This window comes from Talaromyces rugulosus, chromosome V, assembly GCF_013368755.1.
Source record: "Talaromyces rugulosus chromosome V, complete sequence".
Taxonomy (NCBI): domain Eukaryota; kingdom Fungi; phylum Ascomycota; class Eurotiomycetes; order Eurotiales; family Trichocomaceae; genus Talaromyces; species Talaromyces rugulosus.
The window spans coordinates 3,456,499-3,476,707 of NC_049565.1; the positions used below are offsets into that span (position 1 = coordinate 3,456,499).

At 45.7% G+C, this 20,209-nt stretch overlaps 4 protein-coding genes across 4 annotated transcripts; all 4 read left to right on the forward strand.

The window, feature by feature from the left end:
• Nucleotides 1-1,241: 1,241 nt before the first annotated feature.
• TRUGW13939_09738 (uncharacterized protein) lies at nt 1,242-2,906 on the forward strand (the record flags this gene model as incomplete). Its single annotated transcript, XM_035492858.1, has 1 exon — nt 1,242-2,906. One exon carries the CDS (start codon nt 1,242-1,244, stop codon nt 2,904-2,906), a length of 1,665 nt encoding a protein of 554 aa, XP_035348751.1.
• Nucleotides 2,907-5,757: 2,851 nt separating this feature from the next.
• On the forward strand, nt 5,758-7,573 carry TRUGW13939_09739 (uncharacterized protein; the record flags this gene model as incomplete). Its single annotated transcript, XM_035492859.1, has 3 exons — nt 5,758-5,906; nt 5,959-6,395; nt 6,447-7,573. 3 exons carry the CDS (start codon nt 5,758-5,760, stop codon nt 7,571-7,573), a joined length of 1,713 nt encoding a protein of 570 aa, XP_035348752.1.
• A 553-nt stretch (nt 7,574-8,126) lies between these two features.
• On the forward strand, nt 8,127-17,909 carry TRUGW13939_09740 (uncharacterized protein; the record flags this gene model as incomplete). Its single annotated transcript, XM_035492860.1, has 1 exon — nt 8,127-17,909. The coding sequence occupies one exon, from the start codon at nt 8,127-8,129 to the stop codon at nt 17,907-17,909; it is 9,783 nt and encodes a 3,260-aa protein (XP_035348753.1).
• A 1,517-nt stretch (nt 17,910-19,426) lies between these two features.
• Nucleotides 19,427-19,752, forward strand: TRUGW13939_09741 (uncharacterized protein; the record flags this gene model as incomplete). Its single annotated transcript, XM_035492861.1, has 2 exons — nt 19,427-19,659; nt 19,749-19,752. 2 exons carry the CDS (start codon nt 19,427-19,429, stop codon nt 19,750-19,752), a joined length of 237 nt encoding a protein of 78 aa, XP_035348754.1.
• Between the last annotated feature and the right edge of the window lie 457 nt (nt 19,753-20,209).

A 20,209-nucleotide genomic window follows, 5' to 3' on the forward strand; every position in this document is an offset into this window, starting at 1 on the left:
GACCTCAAGCTGCATTTAATTTCGCCATCAATATTGAACAACTAGCGCGCATTATGCTTGTGCGACATTAGTTGCAAAGAGTGCAAACAGTGCAAACAGCGACATGAATGACCGGCAAGCGCGCATTATGCGGGTGCGGCATGCAAGCTAATTTAGTTAAATATCATACGATGCAGTTGGTGCAAAAGAGTGCAATCAGTGCAAACAGCGACATAAATACTGTAGCTGGCCAGCGCGCATTATGCCGGTGCGGCATGCAAGCTAATTTAATTACATATCGCAATTGTTGCAAAGAGTGCAAACGGTGCAAACAGCGACATGAATGACCGGCAAGCGCGCATTATGCGGGTGCGGCATGCAAGCTAATTTAGTTAAATATCATACGATGCAGTTGGTGCAAAAGAGTGCAATCAGTGCAAACAGCGACATAAATACTGTAGCTGGCCAGCGCGCATTATGCCGGTGCGGCATGCAAGCTAATTTAATTACATATCGCAATTGTTGCAAAAAGTGCAATCAGTGCAAACAGCGACATAAATAGCCGGCCAGGGCGCCTTAGTAGGAGGAGTAGTAGAAGTCATTGCCTTGTTAGAGCATTAGAGCGAGCTAATTTTACATGCCGCTATGCAGGGCAACCTGCACGCGCGGTGTCAAGTGGTGGCTTGGCCCACCGTGACGCAGAGCGCCACGGAATCCAGGGCCTGCACAGCGCTACATGCAGCTAATTAAACTAAATATCAAGCTATGTAACTGTTGCAAATAGTGCAGGCAGTGCAAATCGCATAGACTTATCAAACAAAACAAAATCTTTGCGCCTGGCGGCGCATATATACCCAGCCCAGACCAGCCGTAGTTGATCCCTGTCGCATGTCTTACGGACCGGTCCGCGTACCATACTAGTAATTTATTTTGCGGCCTGGTGCATTGAAAATATATTCTGAAGCCTGAATGGGCATTGGAAAATGTAACCGATTGCTTGTTAGAACTAGAGTGAATCTCTACCCCTGCAAGTGCATAAAAATGCTTACCACCCGCTTCATGGACAAAAAGGTGCTGGTTAAATAATTGCTTATTGCTACTAATAATATCATAGCGAAGTACGTCAGTATTTCTTGTGACAGCTATTGCAAAACACCACTCCGAATTTGCTTCGGAATATTACATTTCTGTATGAGATCAAAATTATTTCTCTTCACACATTCAAAAACTTTTATTTAGTCGAACGTACCAAAGGCTTGATCATGGAGCTTAGCGAGGAGATAACCAGTCCCTTGTCTAATGTCCAGAGTCCCAAGAATGTGAGCACTCGCAACAGTGAAAATGGGCTCGCTCCTCAAAATCTCAGCGCGACCAGAGAAGTCGACGAAGGCGAAGTTCCAAACTCAAACCCGGTCTCTGGAACCAGGCTACGGCTCACTCTGTTAGCTCTGAGCTTTGTCGTGATCTTAGGAGGAATGGACTTCTCCATAATCGGGGTTGCAGTACCGGCAATCACCCAGCAATTTCACACCATATCGGACGTAGGTTGGTACAATGTTGCTTACCGACTCACTGCCTGCTCTTTTCAATTTACGTGGGGACAACTATACAGTCACTTCTCCGTTCGAATAACCTTTCTGGGCGCAATCGTCATATTCTTGTTGGGTTCCATTTTGTCGGCAGCAGCAACGTCGTCAGCAATGTTTGTAGCAGGACGTGCAATCACTGGCATAGGCTCCGGGGGGATACTAGGCGGTACTTTCACTGCCCTAATGGTAGTTGCGCCTCTACGTCTCCGCCCAGTGCTGATCAGCTTTCTCACTGGTCTAGAAGCCGTTGCAATTATTGCGGCTCCGATATTGGGTGGTGCTCTCACGGAAGTTTCCTGGCGCTGGTGCTTCTACATCAATCTCCCTATAGGTGGATTAGTTCTGGCCTCTCTCGCCATATTTCTTCCAGATTCTCGATCTAATTCAACAAATGAGACCCTCTCTTGGAAGAAGCTTTTCCATAAGGTCGACGCTACTGGCAACTTTTTCTTTATAATTTCCGTCACCTGCTTATTCCTGGCACTGACGTGGGCTAACACGAAGTATACGTGGTCTAGTGCTGCGATTATTATCTTACTAGTTGTGTGCGCAGGTTGCCTAGCTATCTTCATTTACGATCAATACAAGCAGGGCAGCTCCGCATCAATCCCACCTCGCATCCTGATGCAGAGAAGTGTCATGGCTGGCGCGCTATTCAGCTTCTGTCTCAATGGTGCTTTGGGAGTGTTACAATATTACATTCCTATCTACTACCAGAGTGTCTTAGGGTACAGCGCATTGAAGTCCGGGTATATGATGCTTCCTGTCACTATTGGCTTCAATATTGCTCTTATTATTCAGGGAATATTTACGGTTATCCTAGGATACTATACGCCGTTTATGCTCATGTCTTCCATTTTGATGCCTGTTGGGGCCGGTCTACTCACTACCTGGACAATCACAACGGACTTGTCACGGCATATTATTTACTCCGGTATATTCGGCTTCGCATGTGGTTTGGCATTCGAGATACCGCAAATTGCAGTACAGACAGTGCTTGAGGAAGATGATGGTCCCCTGGGTTTATCTATTACACTGTTTGCGCAGAATTTCGGAGGAGCTTTGTTTATCTCAGTTGCTCAGCAAGTCTTTACCAGCGAATTATTATCAAACTTACAGGGATCGATACCTGGTGTGAACGCAACCACTATCGAGGCCCTGGGGTTTACTGATTTGCACTCTGATCCATTAGGAGATAATTCTCCAGAGATAATTGCTGGCTTGGAAAATGCGTTCATACGGATCTGGGATATTGGCTTGGTGCTCTCGTGCATTACAATCCTTGGGAGTTTGGCAATGGAATGGCGCTCTGTTAAAAAGGAATCGAAAGTCAATTAGTCAGCCTTCTCTACAGCATTCTTTAAGGATACTTTTGAACCTCGGACAAACTAATACAGTTTTTCACTGTGGTCAACATTGTCATCTCTTATAGCTTTCGGATAGTTAGATATCTAGATTGTAAATATCCGTGGTGTCAAGTCTTGCGTCTTGCGATCTCTATTTCTTCGACCAGCCAAGGTAAATCACTCGCACTTGATATACAGTAGTCGTGTCACACCCAGTAGGCTGGGTACGCACTATAAACAGTAATAAATAAAATAAAGTATACAGTAGTCAGCAGGGTAATTGATACATACATTAAAGTGAGCAGCTCTACAAAAATGTCTGTCGGACGCAACAAAATGGGTTAGATTCACTAATCAAGCCTTGGATATATCAGAATTACGAGTCCCATCCCCGTCATAATGCTGCCGATGATCCCTGGGCAGACCTTCGCAGTGTTCTCTCTTACGTACGAGAAGTTTAGTTTGAAAACTAGGGAGAAAAAAAAAACAAACCGAAAGAGACCCCGAAAAAAACGCCGGTGAAGGCTGTACTAACTACTACGTAATATGTTTCACTAATCTGGCCACCTTTGTATGGCAGTAAATGGGTACCACGGGCTAGTAAGGTGCCCCCTCAAAGCAGATCTAACACACTTTTTCTCGCTTTTAGTGCGCGGTGGCAGAAGTACGTATTATGATACTTTAGAATGTGTCTACCATCATTAGCATTTTAGCGACTCAACATGAGCGTAAAGTGGCCTGGATTGCCTTAAGAAAGTTCTGCCATCGCTAATTAGACAAAAGCGCTATTCTCTATGAATATATCATGCATCACCGTGTGTGTTGGTTGCATTCATCTTATTGTATAGATTAAAATACTTGTTGTATTGCGTGGCAGTACAGTACATGCATTCTCATTACTTCCATTAGCTTTCAGCCCAATTTTGAGAACGACACCTGCATGGGTTCTGTACAGTGCTGCGCCGCATACTAGTTGCGGCGTAGTGCAGTCAAATACAAATAGATTGTAACAACGACATATCTAAGCCAATCATATTTCACATCAGGTCATAAGTTAACACAGACGCTAATGAAGGCGTAGCTGGAGTTCCTAGTGGTTTAGTAACACCCGAGTCAAAACATGAGTTGTAGAAGGCAAAGGAGAGATATTAACTTGCGGAAAAAGCATCCAAACTATACTTTTGAAATAGTGGAGTACCACAGGACATTTTCCAAAATGGCACAATGTACTAGGCTGTCCTAAGTGGAAACGAGTAAAAACGGGCGAAAATCCATAAGCTACAGGTTAATGCAGCATACTTTAACAGAGTTCTCCTCAATTTTGTCGTACCGCACGAGCCGAGGAAATCCTATGCATGGCGACATGTCACAGTGCTTGGATTTTAGTGTAAACTACGAGCTAGAAAAGCAATTCATTATAGTGGAGCACAGTATTGACACGGCATGATGGTACAGTGCCCCTCAGTCTCCAGTCTTTAAAGAGGAAATTGCTGATCACCTGCCTCTATCTTATATTATGAAATATGTAACTAAGCCAATGGGAAAATGTTCTCAGTCGGACGGAATGCGGTAGCGTTGCCTAGCCGCCGGAGCCGACAAGGGCAGATGGCGTGTAACTTGCCAGGACCACGGGTTACGGCCATAGTGAGAGAGCCAGTCGTATGGAGGACATGAGTGGAGTTGAATAAGCAAACGAGAAGCGTATGGCAAAAGACTCCTCCTCCTACACGGCCAACATCAGCAGACAGGGCGATTCGGCGCAAAATGACACCAAGTTGCACTAAATTTTTAGCTTACCGTTCTGCTGGGATTTTTGGACGAATAAGAGACGCCTAGCACCCTAGTGCTAGATGAGCAATCAAACCCCTCCCCCCACCCCCTCCCTTTCTCCCCATCCGCCGCGTAAAAGGCTGGACGGTTTCATGTCAAGATGGATTGCCAGCACATCGTTGTATCCGATGCATGTCGACCGCAGCGCCACATGTAGTATTGAGGATATTATAATCCTGTCGTCAGATAATTCTGGAGGGTGTTGCTGCAGAAGAAACTGGTTGGTTTGTCATTCGCCCACCGAGCACCGATAGCCCCTCCATTCGATAAGAGTCCAGGAGGAGCAACTGCGAAAAACGACGATGGTGGTGATGAAAAATAAAAAATAAAAATAAAATTGTGATTATTATGACCTACGCCGCAGACGCCGCCCCGTTTCCACCATTCCATGTGTTCTACTGCATTTTGGCCGGCTTAAGTGGCATATAGTACGCCTAGCTCTTAAGTTAGTTTGGTTGCGGAGACTAGGGACACCACTTGCGCACGGACGTCGCGATTAATGGCGAGAGTTGATTAGTGCCTGAACGTGGCCCGCTTGGATTATTTTTTCTTCCCCCAATAAATTTGTCAATTACATGGCAATTTTGGCCCTATGCAGCTTTAGATACTCCTTACTCAGGTCAATATATGCTTACTAGGTCATACCCATACATACTGTTTTTACAGAATTTTTCAATTACATCCGAGCAGATTTTGTACACATCACCGCCCTCCGTACAGGGGATATTTGACGAATGAAAAGAGTTTGAGACACTTTCATATGGACTAAAGTCCGTGTCTCAGCCAGCTGTGTATTAATTAATATGTTGCCTCTGCGTATCTAACCGGGAAAAATATTGCGTATCTCTGAATCCCGGGATCCTCGATATCTTCCTAGCTCATTTTATATATAAGACTTTAAGAAGTTCCTTTCTTTCGCATTACACTTGCATGCTCTCATCTCGCGCACGCACGACTCATTTTCGATACACTTCTTTCAGAACTCTTCGTTCGCAATCCATTATCAAGTAAAAATGGTTGATTCCAAGGGCTTTTCGAGTACAGCAGTCGTCATTATCGGAGCTGGGATATCTGGCCTCTGCGCTGCTGTCGACTTGATCAAACGCAATAACTGTAGGGACTTCGTTATATTAGAGAAATCTGCTGATCTTGGAGGTACTTGGTACGTATAAATATGGTGTCCCCCTACAAGTCTTGCTCTGATCACTAGCAAGGTATGATAACATTTACCCGGGGTGCGGTTGTGACGTGGAGTGCGTCCTCTACAGCTACACTTTTGCTCAGAACAGCGCTTGGACGCGCCTTTTTCCAGAACAAAAAGAGATTTTATCTTACCTTATCAATGTAGCGCGAGAGTATAAACTATACCAGCATATTTTCTTCAAAGCAAACGTTGAAGAGGCAGCGTGGGATGACGATCTGAAGAAATGGAGGACCAGGTTTACGATTGCTGCAGATGTTCAGGACTCACAGAAGGAATCTTTGAACGAAATTGAGAGTTTGTTTTTGATTAGTGCAGTTGGCCAGCTGAGCCAACCACAATGGCCAGGAATTGAAGGATTAGAGACTTTCGATGGAAAGGTAATGCATAGTGCTAGATGGGACTGGTCTTACGACATGGCAAACAAAAATATTGCCATCATCGGAACTGGTAAGCTTCTGCTGCCTACAGTTATTTGGGATCAAACTTATCGTCATACAGGGTGTAGCGGGGTTCAGCTTCTCCCTGAGATCGCAAAAGTGGCGGGGAAAGTTACCGTTTTCCAAAGGTCCCCTAATTGGATATTCCCTCGCCTTGACAAGCCTATCTCGCGATTCACACGCATGCTGTATCGTTTTATGCCACCCTTGCTATGGCACCTCCGACTGAAACAGATGATTTCCAATGAAGGTCAACATTCAGCACTAGTTGATCCTGAAGGAAAGCATGCCGGGATGTTCAGGCAGATGGCCTTAGCCTACATGCGTAGCCAGCTACCAAACAAATCTGATATGTGGGAGAAGTTGACTCCAAGCTATTCCTTCGGTTGCAAACGCCCTATTGTCTCTGACGACTTCTATCAGACACTGAGTCTTGCACATATCAATCTCGAGACTAGGCCAATTAAGAGCATCAGTGGACACAATATCACAGTTTCTAGTGCTGAAAGTCAACATCAAGAACATGATATTTGTTACGACCTGATCATCTGTGCCACTGGTTTTAAAACTGTGGACTTCATGCACCCAATCTTGATCTACGGAAAGAACAAGCGACCTTTGCGAGATGTCTGGAAGGATGGAGCCAGGGCGTATCTGGGGACATGTGTCGATGATATGCCAAACTTTGCAATGTTGTTTGGTCCAAACACGAGTATTGTACACAACAGTATAATTCTTCAAATCGAGTCTCAAAGCCGGTATATCAACGGATTGATCCGACCAATCCTGGAAGCACAAGCGCTTGGACAATCGCTTATTCTATCCCCAAAAAGAGAGAAGTTGGATGAATATAATAGGGCGATACAAGGAAAACTGCAAAAGATGAGCTTTAATGACACTCGCTGCAGGAGCTGGTATAAGACCGCATCTGGGCTCATCACCAACGCATGGCCTGGTGGTGTTCTGGACTACCAAATACTGCTCCAACAGGTGATGTATGACGATTATGAAATAGAAGGCTCGGGAAAAAGCATTGTGCTGCAACGGCCCGTGTGTGATGTTGGCTCTCCGGTCTTTGAGTTACAAGTTCGCAATTACAGATCATTGGCAATCAGCACGATTAGCGCGGCTGCCGTAATAACTGTGATTCTATATTCATCAATTATGCAACCCGGGAGAGTGTTCTGATCGCTCTACGTGTCCCTTAGAAGTGGATATGCCGCGGGGGGAATGAAATCTATGTATGAGAGAATTCTGACATTACTTGCAAAACCATCGTGTACTACTTCCCATGAATAGATAGGAATAAACCACCGATGTGATATCATAGCACAGCCAATGTAACAATATGTTTAGCTTAGAACTAGATCATACCTTCCATGGTATCGTTGGCATAATCCCTGTAGGAAAAAATGCGGCACAGGAGGCATGTGAACAATCTCTGGCGCATTCAACGCAGCTAGTCCGAATGTACGCCTCGACATGGATGGCACAATGCAACTGCCAGCCTTGTAAGAATGGCGCCCGCTAGTTTTGTTGACTCGACCTTTACGCGTTCTCCTTTTAAATTGCGTAATTAATTCGGGGACTAAACATGATGTAATTCAGGTATGAGCAGGGGCAGTCAAGATGAGTTATTTAAGCGAGGGGTTCCCGAAACCCAGAATAAAAGATGAGAAATAACAGCTATTTGGAAGCCTTAAACACGAGACCAACGATACAAACTTATTGAGCTACCGAAATGGAACCAATTCACATTACTCCAAGAACGGGAAGCTTGAAAGAACCAGAGGATTTGCCTCATGGAGAACACTCTGCCGAGAATATCAAGACGGTGTCTGACCATGATCTGCACGACATCTGGAAGTGGAATGCACATGTGCCAGAGATTATGAATGGCTGTATGCACGAATTGATTGCTCAAAGGGTCCAGGAAGACCCTGATGCTCCAGCTATATGTGCATGGGATGGAGATTTAACATACAGTCAACTAGACAAGCTCTCTACTCGGCTGGCTGAACATCTTAAGGGTCTCGGTATTAGACCTCGAGAGATTGTGCCTCTTTACTTTGAGAAATCAATGTGGACGCCACTCGCCATGCTTGCAGTGATGAAAATGGGTGCTGCATCTGTCATCTTAAATGCTGCACTGCCAACAGCCCGAGTCCAGAATATCATCGCCCAGGTTAATGCTAAGCTTATATTAACCTCTCAATCTCAATTTCACCTGGCTTGTGAGGCAACAGATATTCCTGCTCTTATTGTGAGCGAGTCAGCGCTCTCTAATCTCCCGCACTTATATGATGTGCCGCAGTTATTGCCTGTGGACCCATCATCTCCTCTATATGTTGTGTTCACCTCCGGCAGTACAGGGCATCCCAAAGGTGCTGTTATAACCCATGCCAACTTCTGTAGTGCAGTCCATCACCAACAGCACGCTCTCGGGTTTTCCAAGACTGCACGGGTATTTGATTTTACGTCATATGCTTTCGATGTAGCGTGGTCCAATGTCCTTCACACCTGGGCTGCTGGTGGCTGCCTCTGCATTCCCTCAGAGGCAGACCGTCTAGGAGATATTGTTGGGTCAATACGCCGACTTCGTGCAAACTTTCTGCATCTAACACCTACGGTAGCACGAATTCTTGACCCGTCAGCCCTATCTAGTCTAGAGCATGTCCTATTCATTGGCGAGCCACTCAGGCACACGGATACAGTGCGATGGAAAGGCAGACCTCATATATACAATACCTATGGCCCCGCCGAATGCACAGTGACAAGCACCATTGAGCCCATCAGTCCGAATGAGACCAATGACCCTAGTATTGGCCGAGCTCTCGGCGGTGTGGCTTGGATTGTGCAACCAGACAATCCCGACCGTCTCACCCCTGTTGGGTTGATCGGTGAGCTCTGGCTTGAGGGTCCTATTGTGGGCGCTGGCTATTTTGGTGACTATGAAAAAACCGCAGCTAGCTTTATCGAAAATCCGTCATGGCTTCTCCAGGGAGCTCCTGGAATACCGGGACGCCGTGGACGGCTGTACAGAACGGGCGACTTGGTCCGCTACAACGCGAATGGTTCACTGATATTCGTTGGTCGCACGGACACACAGGTTAAGATCCACGGCCAACGAATCGAGTTGGGAGAAATTGAGTATCATGTCCGTCAATTACTTAGTATTCAATATGTCCAGCATGTTGTTGCTGAAATAATTTCCTCACATTCGACAGGCCGTCAAAAGTTGGCAGTCTTCTTCACAATTTTGGATGCAAAAGGGAATGAGGACGCGCAGCAGAAAGCCAGACCATTCATAGCGGAACTTGAAAAAGAGTTGCCGCGACGACTACCGTTATATATGATCCCTTCGACCTATATACCTATCGCCCAGCTTCCCATGACAGCGTCCGGTAAGACAGACAGAAAGATTCTGAGAGAACTAGGTGCTATAATGAGTAGGAAATCAATCCTTAAGCCAAATTCAGATGTGCCAGACAAACATCTCCTGCTAACTTCTACCACTGAACGCAAGATGCAGCTCTTGTGGGCATCTATCTTTTTGATTCGACCTGATGAAATAAGCGCAATGGACAGCTTTCTCCGCCTTGGTGGTGATTCTATTTCTGCGATGCGTCTCACAGTCCTTGCGCGACAACAAGGCCTTGCTATTTCAGTTGGTGACATTCTTCAGCATCCACAACTAAGTGATTTGGCCAAAGTCATAGAGAACCGTCAAGTTCTCCTAGAGGAGAAGGTCATCCAGCCATTTTCTCTACTCGGAGAAAGTGTGAACAACGATGAGATCCAGCAACAGGCGGCCGACCTGTGCGCTGTTAATATATCACAAGTTGAAGATGTCTTTCCTTGTACGCCCTTACAGGAAGGCCTACTTGCAATGACAGCCAAGTCTCCAGATGACTATATACTGCACATCACAGTTGAGCTACAACCAGAAGTGAATATTGAACAGTTTCAAGCAGCTTGGGAAGAGGTTATTTCTATAGCCCCAGTTCTACGTTCATGCATCACTCATCTACCAGGTCACGGATTAGTTCAAGTTGTGCTACGGAAACCAGTTAAATGGAAAAAGCAATCATCTCTTGAAGAGACCACAAGTAATGGATTAGAAAACCCACACTCTATTGGCGTTGGCCAAGACTTGGCACAATTCGGGATTACTGTCGACGCAGTAAATAACAAACGATATTTTAATCTCTTACTACATCATGCTGTATACGATGGCTGGTCACTTCCACTGCTACAAGAGGTAGCAGAAAAGATATATAAAGGAGAGCCATATGAGCCTCTGGTCCCTATGCAGCCGTTCATTCGGTATCTCCATAACTGTGATACAGAAACACAGAATGAATTCTGGAAGGAGCAATTCTTGGGCCTGGAAGCAACACAGTTTCCTGTTCTCCCAGCAGCCTCCTACCAGCCACGAGCCGATCAGATGATCGACCATGTTATCGAGCACGTCAACTGGCCTGCTGGTGATGTAACATTGTCTACTGTCATTCGAGCGGCATGGGCCATCGTGCTATCTTGGTATGCCGGCTCGCCGGATGCCGTATTTGGAGTGGTTGTCCTGGGCCGCCAGGTGCCTGTGCATGGAATCGAGAGGATTGCAGGACCTACTATTGCCACAGTTCCTCTGCGTGTCACTGTTGACAGGGAAAGCACTGTGCAAGATCTACTCCAGCGTGTGCACCGACAGGCTGCTGAAATGATTCCCTTCGAGCACACAGGACTGCAGTATATCCGTGGCATAAGCGAGGATGCTGCAAGTGCCTGCCGATTTCAGACGCTTCTGGTCATTCAGCCTGCTAGCTTGCACGGTAACCTTGCCAAACAGAGTTGCATATTCAAGAAGCCTCTGAACAACGCTGATTTCAGGAGTGGTCGAAATGGGATCCTTAAAAATATAGGATCAGATGCTAGTACTTATGCGATATCAGTTTCATGCAACATTCAAGAGTCTGGACTTTGCTTGCAGGTTCACTTTGACTCGAACGTTATTAGCGTTGTACAGGCAAAGCGGATAGCCATTCAGCTGGAGTATCTACTTCGCCAACTTTGTTCACCGGATGTGGCTAGTATGAAAGTTCGAAATGTTCAAAAGATTGATGATCATGATCTGAATGATATCTGGAGTTGGAATTCAAATGTTCCTGAGACAATAGATGCTTGTGTGCACGATCTTATTGCCAAGAATGTTCAGGATAAAGCTCTCGAACCAGCCGTATGCGCCTGGGATGGAGACCTTACATATAGTCAGCTGGACATACTCTCAACCCGACTAGCATTGTCTTTTATGGTAGCGGGAATTGAACCGCATATGACAGTTCCACTACTTTTCGAGAAATCAATGTGGACTCCCATCGCTATGCTGGCGGTGATGAAAATCGGCGCATGTTCCGCACTTTTAGACGTATCACAACCTCTTGACCGACTGAAATATATTATAGGAAATATTGATTCCGCACATATAATTTGTGGCGCCTCTGTGGCCTCTTTAGCTTTAAGCATTGGCGATAGAAAGGTTTTCATTGTTGAAAGAGAGAGACTATCAGTTACGGATCCGGACGACACTCCAAGCATATTGGAGCCAAAACTACCTCGTGTGAGTCCAAGCGATCTCTTGTATGTGGTTTTCACTTCTGGTAGCACTGGAAAACCAAAGGGAGTCATGATTACGCATTCGAACGCTACGAGTGCAGTGAAACATTGGGGGATATTTGGTATTTCACCAACATCAAGAGTCGCAGATTTTGCATCATATGCCTTCGACGTCGCCTGGTATAACTTTCTCAATCCTCTCATTGAAGGCGGATGCATCTGTATTCCTTCTGAAAAAGAGCGCAAACATGATCTTGTCAATTTCATGATAAGAACGCGAGTAAATCATATAACGCTTACTCCATCAGTCGCATCGGTCTTGGATCTGCAATTGGTATCTGGGCTCCAGACTATCATTCTGGGAGGTGAGCTTGTTGATTTTGACAAGCTAAAGCATCTGATGAAAATCAAAAACATTGTTGTCGCATATGGCCCTGCTGAATGCACAATTAACACGACAGCAGTCAATGTCAAGGCGTGTCAAGTTCCTAAGGGGAGCATTGGTTTGGGGTGTGGAGCTACCACATGGGTTCTTGATCTCTTCAAAGATACCTTGGTGCCTATAGGTGCAATAGGAGAATTAGCCTTGGAAGGTCCGCTTATTGGAAAGGGTTATATGGGCGGCGCAGATAGAATAGCTTCAGCCTTTATTGAAAGTCCTCCGTGGATGCTCAGTGGGGCGGCGGGAATACCTGGACGAGTCGGAAGGATCTACAGGACCGGCGACTTGGTACGCTATCACACGGATGGTACGCTGATCTTTGTCGGGCGTAAGGACAACCAGGTCAAGATTCGGGGCCAACGTCTTGAGCTAGGCGAAATTGAGTCCAACATCCGTGACCTAATACCATCAAATGACATGAAAAATGTGATAGCTGAAGTGATTAATCCACCTCCAGGATCCAAGAAGGTAATCGCAGCCTTTTTTACAGTCTCGAGCACTTCACGTGATGAGAAACTGGAGAATGAAGCCAGTCCTATAATATCAAAGCTTGAGATGGAGTTACCACAACGACTGCCAGCATACATGATTCCGGATGTGTACATACCCATCACAGATATCCCAATGACGGCAACTGGCAAAGTCCATCGAAGAGCATTAAGAAACATAGGAGCCTTGATGTACCAAAGCGCCGTGTCGCGAGGAAATGAATCGAGCGCCAGGACAAACATAGAACCGAGTACGGTAGTCGAAGTGAAATTGCGAGAATTATGGAAGGAGATTTTGAACATAGATGAAGATGGAATTAGTACGCATCACAGCTTCCTCCGCCTTGGTGGTGATTCTATTTCTGCGATGCGTCTCACAGTCCTTGCGCGACAACAAGGCCTTGCTATTTCAGTTGGTGACATTCTTCAGCATCCACAACTAAGTGATTTGGCCAAAGTCATAGAGAACCGTCAAGTTCTCCTAGAGGAGAAGGTCATCCAGCCATTTTCTCTACTCGGAGAAAGTGTGAACAACGATGAGATCCAGCAACAGGCGGCCGACCTGTGCGCTGTTAATATATCACAAGTTGAAGATGTCTTTCCTTGTACGCCCTTACAGGAAGGCCTACTTGCAATGACAGCCAAGTCTCCAGATGACTATATACTGCACATCACAGTTGAGCTACAACCAGAAGTGAATATTGAACAGTTTCAAGCAGCTTGGGAAGAGGTTATTTCTATAGCCCCAGTTCTACGTTCATGCATCACTCATCTACCAGGTCACGGATTAGTTCAAGTTGTGCTACGGAAACCAGTTAAATGGAAAAAGCAATCATCTCTTGAAGAGACCACAAGTAATGGATTAGAAAACCCACACTCTATTGGCGTTGGCCAAGACTTGGCACAATTCGGGATTACTGTCGACGCAGTAAATAACAAACGATATTTTAATCTCTTACTACATCATGCTGTATACGATGGCTGGTCACTTCCACTGCTACAAGAGGTAGCAGAAAAGATATATAAAGGAGAGCCATATGAGCCTCTGGTCCCTATGCAGCCGTTCATTCGGTATCTCCATAACTGTGATACAGAAACACAGAATGAATTCTGGAAGGAGCAATTCTTGGGCCTGGAAGCAACACAGTTTCCTGTTCTCCCAGCAGCCTCCTACCAGCCACGAGCCGATCAGATGATCGACCATGTTATCGAGCACGTCAACTGGCCTGCTGGTGATGTAACATTGTCTACTGTCATTCGAGCGGCATGGGCCATCGTGCTATCTTGGTATGCCGGCTCGCCGGATGCCGTATTTGGAGTGGTTGTCCTGGGCCGCCAGGTGCCTGTGCATGGAATCGAGAGGATTGCAGGACCTACTATTGCCACAGTTCCTCTGCGTGTCACTGTTGACAGGGAAAGCACTGTGCAAGATCTACTCCAGCGTGTGCACCGACAGGCTGCTGAAATGATTCCCTTCGAGCACACAGGACTGCAGTATATCCGTGGCATAAGCGAGGATGCTGCAAGTGCCTGCCGATTTCAGACGCTTCTGATCGTCCAGCCTCCCACAGTGCAGAGTGACAACAGTGATAATGGTCCATTATTCAAAAATGACCTGTATGACAAGGAACTCACATCTGGCAATACTATGACACAAATGTTTGACACCTATGCTATCAATTTAAATGCCAGTGTTCGAAGATCCTCATTGCTTCTACAGCTCCGATTTGATTCCACTATAATCAGTGAACAGGACATAAAGAGAATGATGCAAAGATTAGAGCAAGTGATAAATCAGATTACCCAACCGGATCAGACCGCGACAATGCAGGATATCAAGACGGTGTCTGACCATGATCTGCACGACATCTGGAAGTGGAATGCACATGTGCCAGAGATTATGAATGGCTGTATGCACGAATTGATTGCTCAAAGGGTCCAGGAAGACCCTGATGCTCCAGCTATATGTGCATGGGATGGAGATTTAACATACAGTCAACTAGACAAGCTCTCTACTCGGCTGGCTGAACATCTTAAGGGTCTCGGTATTAGACCTCGAGAGATTGTGCCTCTTTACTTTGAGAAATCAATGTGGACGCCACTCGCCATGCTTGCAGTGATGAAAATGGGTGCTGCATCTGTCATCTTAAATGCTGCACTGCCAACAGCCCGAGTCCAGAATATCATCGCCCAGGTTAATGCTAAGCTTATATTAACCTCTCAATCTCAATTTCACCTGGCTTGTGAGGCAACAGATATTCCTGCTCTTATTGTGAGCGAGTCAGCGCTCTCTAATCTCCCGCACTTATATGATGTGCCGCAGTTATTGCCTGTGGACCCATCATCTCCTCTATATGTTGTGTTCACCTCCGGCAGTACAGGGCATCCCAAAGGTGCTGTTATAACCCATGCCAACTTCTGTAGTGCAGTCCATCACCAACAGCACGCTCTCGGGTTTTCCAAGACTGCACGGGTATTTGATTTTACGTCATATGCTTTCGATGTAGCGTGGTCCAATGTCCTTCACACCTGGGCTGCTGGTGGCTGCCTCTGCATTCCCTCAGAGGCAGACCGTCTAGGAGATATTGTTGGGTCAATACGCCGACTTCGTGCAAACTTTCTGCATCTAACACCTACGGTAGCACGAATTCTTGACCCGTCAGCCCTATCTAGTCTAGAGCATGTCCTATTCATTGGCGAGCCACTCAGGCACACGGATACAGTGCGATGGAAAGGCAGACCTCATATATACAATACCTATGGCCCCGCCGAATGCACAGTGACAAGCACCATTGAGCCCATCAGTCCGAATGAGACCAATGACCCTAGTATTGGCCGAGCTCTCGGCGGTGTGGCTTGGATTGTGCAACCAGACAATCCCGACCGTCTCACCCCTGTTGGGTTGATCGGTGAGCTCTGGCTTGAGGGTCCTATTGTGGGCGCTGGCTATTTTGGTGACTATGAAAAAACCGCAGCTAGCTTTATCGAAAATCCGTCATGGCTTCTCCAGGGAGCTCCTGGAATACCGGGACGCCGTGGACGGCTGTACAGAACGGGCGACTTGGTCCGCTACAACGCGAATGGTTCACTGATATTCGTTGGTCGCACGGACACACAGGTTAAGATCCACGGCCAACGAATCGAGTTGGGAGAAATTGAGTATCATGTCCGTCAATTACTTAGTATTCAATATGTCCAGCATGTTGTTGCTGAAATAATTTCCTCACATTCGACAGGCCGTCAAAAGTTGGCAGTCTTCTTCACAATTTTGGATGCAAAAGGGAATGAGGACGCGCAGCAGAAAGCCAGACCATTCATAGCGGAACTTGAAAAAGAGTTGCCGCGACGACTACCGTTATATATGATCCCTTCGACCTATATACCTATCGCCCAGCTTCCCATGACAGCGTCCGGTAAGACAGATCGGAAAGTTCTACGCCATATTGGGGCGTTATATGACTCTCAATATGTTGAGACTCCTTTATCACTCGATTCCCCTCCAACAACAGAAACAGAACTTCGCCTGTCTAATTTATGTGCCAGTATTCTGAATATCGATTATGCAACTATCGATTTTAGAAAGAGCTTCCCCGATATTGGTGGAGATTCAATCACGATAATGTCGTTGGCCATAGCGATTCAAACTCAATGGAACCTTAAAATCCCGATAACAATATTAGCCGAACCAGGAAATTCGCTTCGCGACTTGTCATTTCTGATTGATAACTTTCAGGAGGGTCATTTAACACATAAGAAATCTGCACTTGACATAGATCGTGAGATGAGAGCACTGAGCGACAAGCTGTTCTCGCCTTCGGGTAACGTTCTGTGTGCCGCCCAACGAACGACTGTCTTCGTAACAGGATCTACCGGTTACTTGGGAACGCAAATCCTCCGGTCACTCCTCGTCAATAGAACCTTTGATAGAGTTGTTTTGCTTGTTCGCCCGATGGATAATCAAGGAGGCCTCGAAAGAGTCAAAAAGTCAGCAGAATTAGCAGGGTGGTGGGATGATATGTTCGCTTCAACGATCGATGTCTGGCAAGGCGACCTCTCCAAAGAGAAATTTGATTTAACCGATTCTCAATGGCTATCATTGAGTGGCTCACAGACGGCGGATGGTCCTATTAATGCCATAATTCATAATGGCGCCGTTGTACACTGGACAAGTAGTTACGATAAATTGAAGAAGGTCAATGTTGAATCGACCTTGCAGTTATTGAGAGTCGCTTTGGCATCGCCTTGCATGAATCGGTTCATATACATATCCGGAGGTGAAATTTCTGCAAACAGGGATGCGATATTATCGAATAGCGAGACGAACCAGATGACAGGTTATGATCTGACTAAGTATATCTCAGAAAGGCTTGTCGGTGCGGTGGTATCCAAATATCCCAACTCCCGATGTAAATTCATGACCATCAAACCGGCTCTCATTATTGGTGACGCTAGCGCAGGTATCGCAAACCCGGACGATTTTCTGTGGAGGCTCGTTATCACTACGGTGCGCTTAAAAGCACGCCCGATTGAAACCAGGCGGTCATGGCTCGCAATCTCTGATGCAAGGCATATATCGGAAATTATCCTGCAGCAAATGACAGCGTCCAATACAGAGTACCGTATTGAGATTAAACGAGGCATATGGCTCGACAACTTCTGGAGTGCTATAGAGGATCACCTTAGAGTTGATCTGAGACCTCTCGCTTGGAAGGACTGGGTCGAGTTAGCAAAAGAGGAAATGGCACTAGAGCGGGAGCTTCACCCGTTGTGGCCCGTACAGCAATTTTTAGGCGACTTAGGAACTGTGCTTCAGGACCACGATGAATCTTTTGCAAGGGATGGGGACATGCTCGAGATCGAACTCGCTGTGAGACGCAATCTTGAATACCTCAAAGACATAGGTTTGTTACACATTCAAGATAGCAACCACGGCCAGCTGCGTGGTGGGAGAGACTTGATGAAAACGAGGAGGTGTGGCTAAGTTGTCATGGCTTTCAGTTGAGAGCAACTATGAGTAGGTAGCGCTAGTTGCAAAGACTCTGAATTGCCGAGTCGAGAATTGAGTGAGCAGATTCCATATTCGAGAATTCTACTTCATGTTTCATTCGGTCTTTTGCTTGTTTCCGTAGTTTCACCCCTTGCAGCCCATTCTACAGAAATGAAGTTTAACCCTCTGCAGAAATTCGGGAAGCTCACTTAGTCAACAAACCCCCTTATACTGTAGTATGAAGTCTAAATACAACTGATTATGATTTGCTTGTCTTACACCTAAAACTATTGCACTCTGTCAGTTATTGTCGATACACCCAGATTCAAAACCGGCTTCACCTTTTTATGGGGTAGACCAAGATGACCAATCGGAATTTTCTATACACCGTCCCAGCCAATCATTATCCATTTCAAGACGTTCCAATCGACGAGATCTTGGACTTCTTAAGTCAGCCGCTACGGCCTCAATTTCCACTTACTCCTGCCTGCCGTTACTGTGGCCGGAGACCTCGACCTGAACATCAACGTACCGTGAAACCAACCAATCAAAATGGCAATATCGGCCGAAAGTACTATATTTGTTTCCCCTGCCGAAACCGGAGTCGCAGCCAAAGGCCACGGGATCACTACAGAGGATGAATTACATGGAACGATGGCCGTGGCATACGTGATAGTAACCCACCATGCTATTGTGGTGGCGTCAGTCGTCAGGATCGAGCTGGTGTTGACACCGGCATCCCGGGTTTAGGATTTTGGACTTGTGCGATAGGGAATTGTGACTACTTTTCTCAGTTTCGGAATGGTTGGACTAATGAGATAGCATCAACTATGCGTGATCCCAAATGTGTGGAATTTATTTCGTGGTTGTTGTAAAATGTCACCGGAAGTTAACCTGAACATATGCATAGAAGTCTATACATAATAAATACACCATCATTCTTTAAACTTTTAAGCGTTTTCCTTTACGGTACGTACAGTACTTTGTTTTAAAGAATGATCCGTAACTTGATTCTTTTATGTAAATTGCAGTCTATAGTTTCAAATATTTGAAGAAATCACTACGTCAGCTGCGTACTGACGGCTCATAGACAAAGACTTGCTACATCCGAAAGATGTAGCTAGACTATTTCGAAGTAATAAGTTTTTCAACAGACTATTGCATAATAAGTTGCATAAAATAGGTAGGTTAAATATTTTCTGTTCGTTATTTTGAATAACTAATATAGTATTGAATATCACAGGAGCAAAAATAGAAATTGAGGAGAAAGATCGGAAACATTATAGGAATGGCACGTGGCTTTCAGACGCTGCTTGTCGCGGCCATATACAAACAGTAAAGAATTTAATCGCTGCAGGCGCTGATTCTCGCCATGACTCGATCTGGTGTGCAGTTTGTCATGGGCATAGAGAGATTGTTCTTGAGCTAGGTCCAACAGAGTGGGACGTACGCCAGCGGGACGGTGTTTGGCGCTTCTTGACATTGCCGTTGGTGCCGAAAACGTCGAAATCATGCGCATAATCCTCGACCTCGGAGCCGATGTGAATGGTCAAGATTTGAAGGGAACCACGCCTCTTCATCGGGCTGCTAGGCGAGGGTTTGTTGATGATGTCCGCCTTTTAATTGATCGTGGGGCAAACGTTAACGCCACTGATGGTTTTGGCTCTCTCAAAATCAAACCGATTGATTTAACCAAAAATACGGAGGTCAAAGAGATATTGAAAGGAGCCATGGGGAAGAGTTTGTAAGATTATTCAACATCGCCATGGTTACGCGTAGGACAGTCCGGTAGAGCTTAATGTTGTTATTGCTAATACATTGCTGTAACTGTAGATGATATTTATTAAATACGTTCAGCTTAGATACAGACAGTCTGAAGTGCATCTCTCTAGAGATTTGTGCCCATATGGCCCATTTAAATATTCATTGAATTGAAACCACGGGTTTTATTCTCTCGCACGCCGTATCCTATCACACCTCTATGATTTAAAATGTCAGTTGGAAGAGACCAGGACCTCTTATTAGAATTTCATCCCACGTTTGATACTGTACGTGGGATTTATTCGTTAAATCCACAGTAGTCTCCATCATATCCTCTGACTCGGATCCCACTTTATTTCCCATTTTTCACCCGACTCAGAATCTTGTAATAAGCCGCTAGACAGGATGGTACTGAAAATCCACGAGGCAGTTGTTAATATCGCTATGAATATCAGAAGCTGGCCGATTATATTCGAGATTATTCTCCATAGAATCAAGGAGGACAATGCGATAATGACCATCTGTTTCAGTGT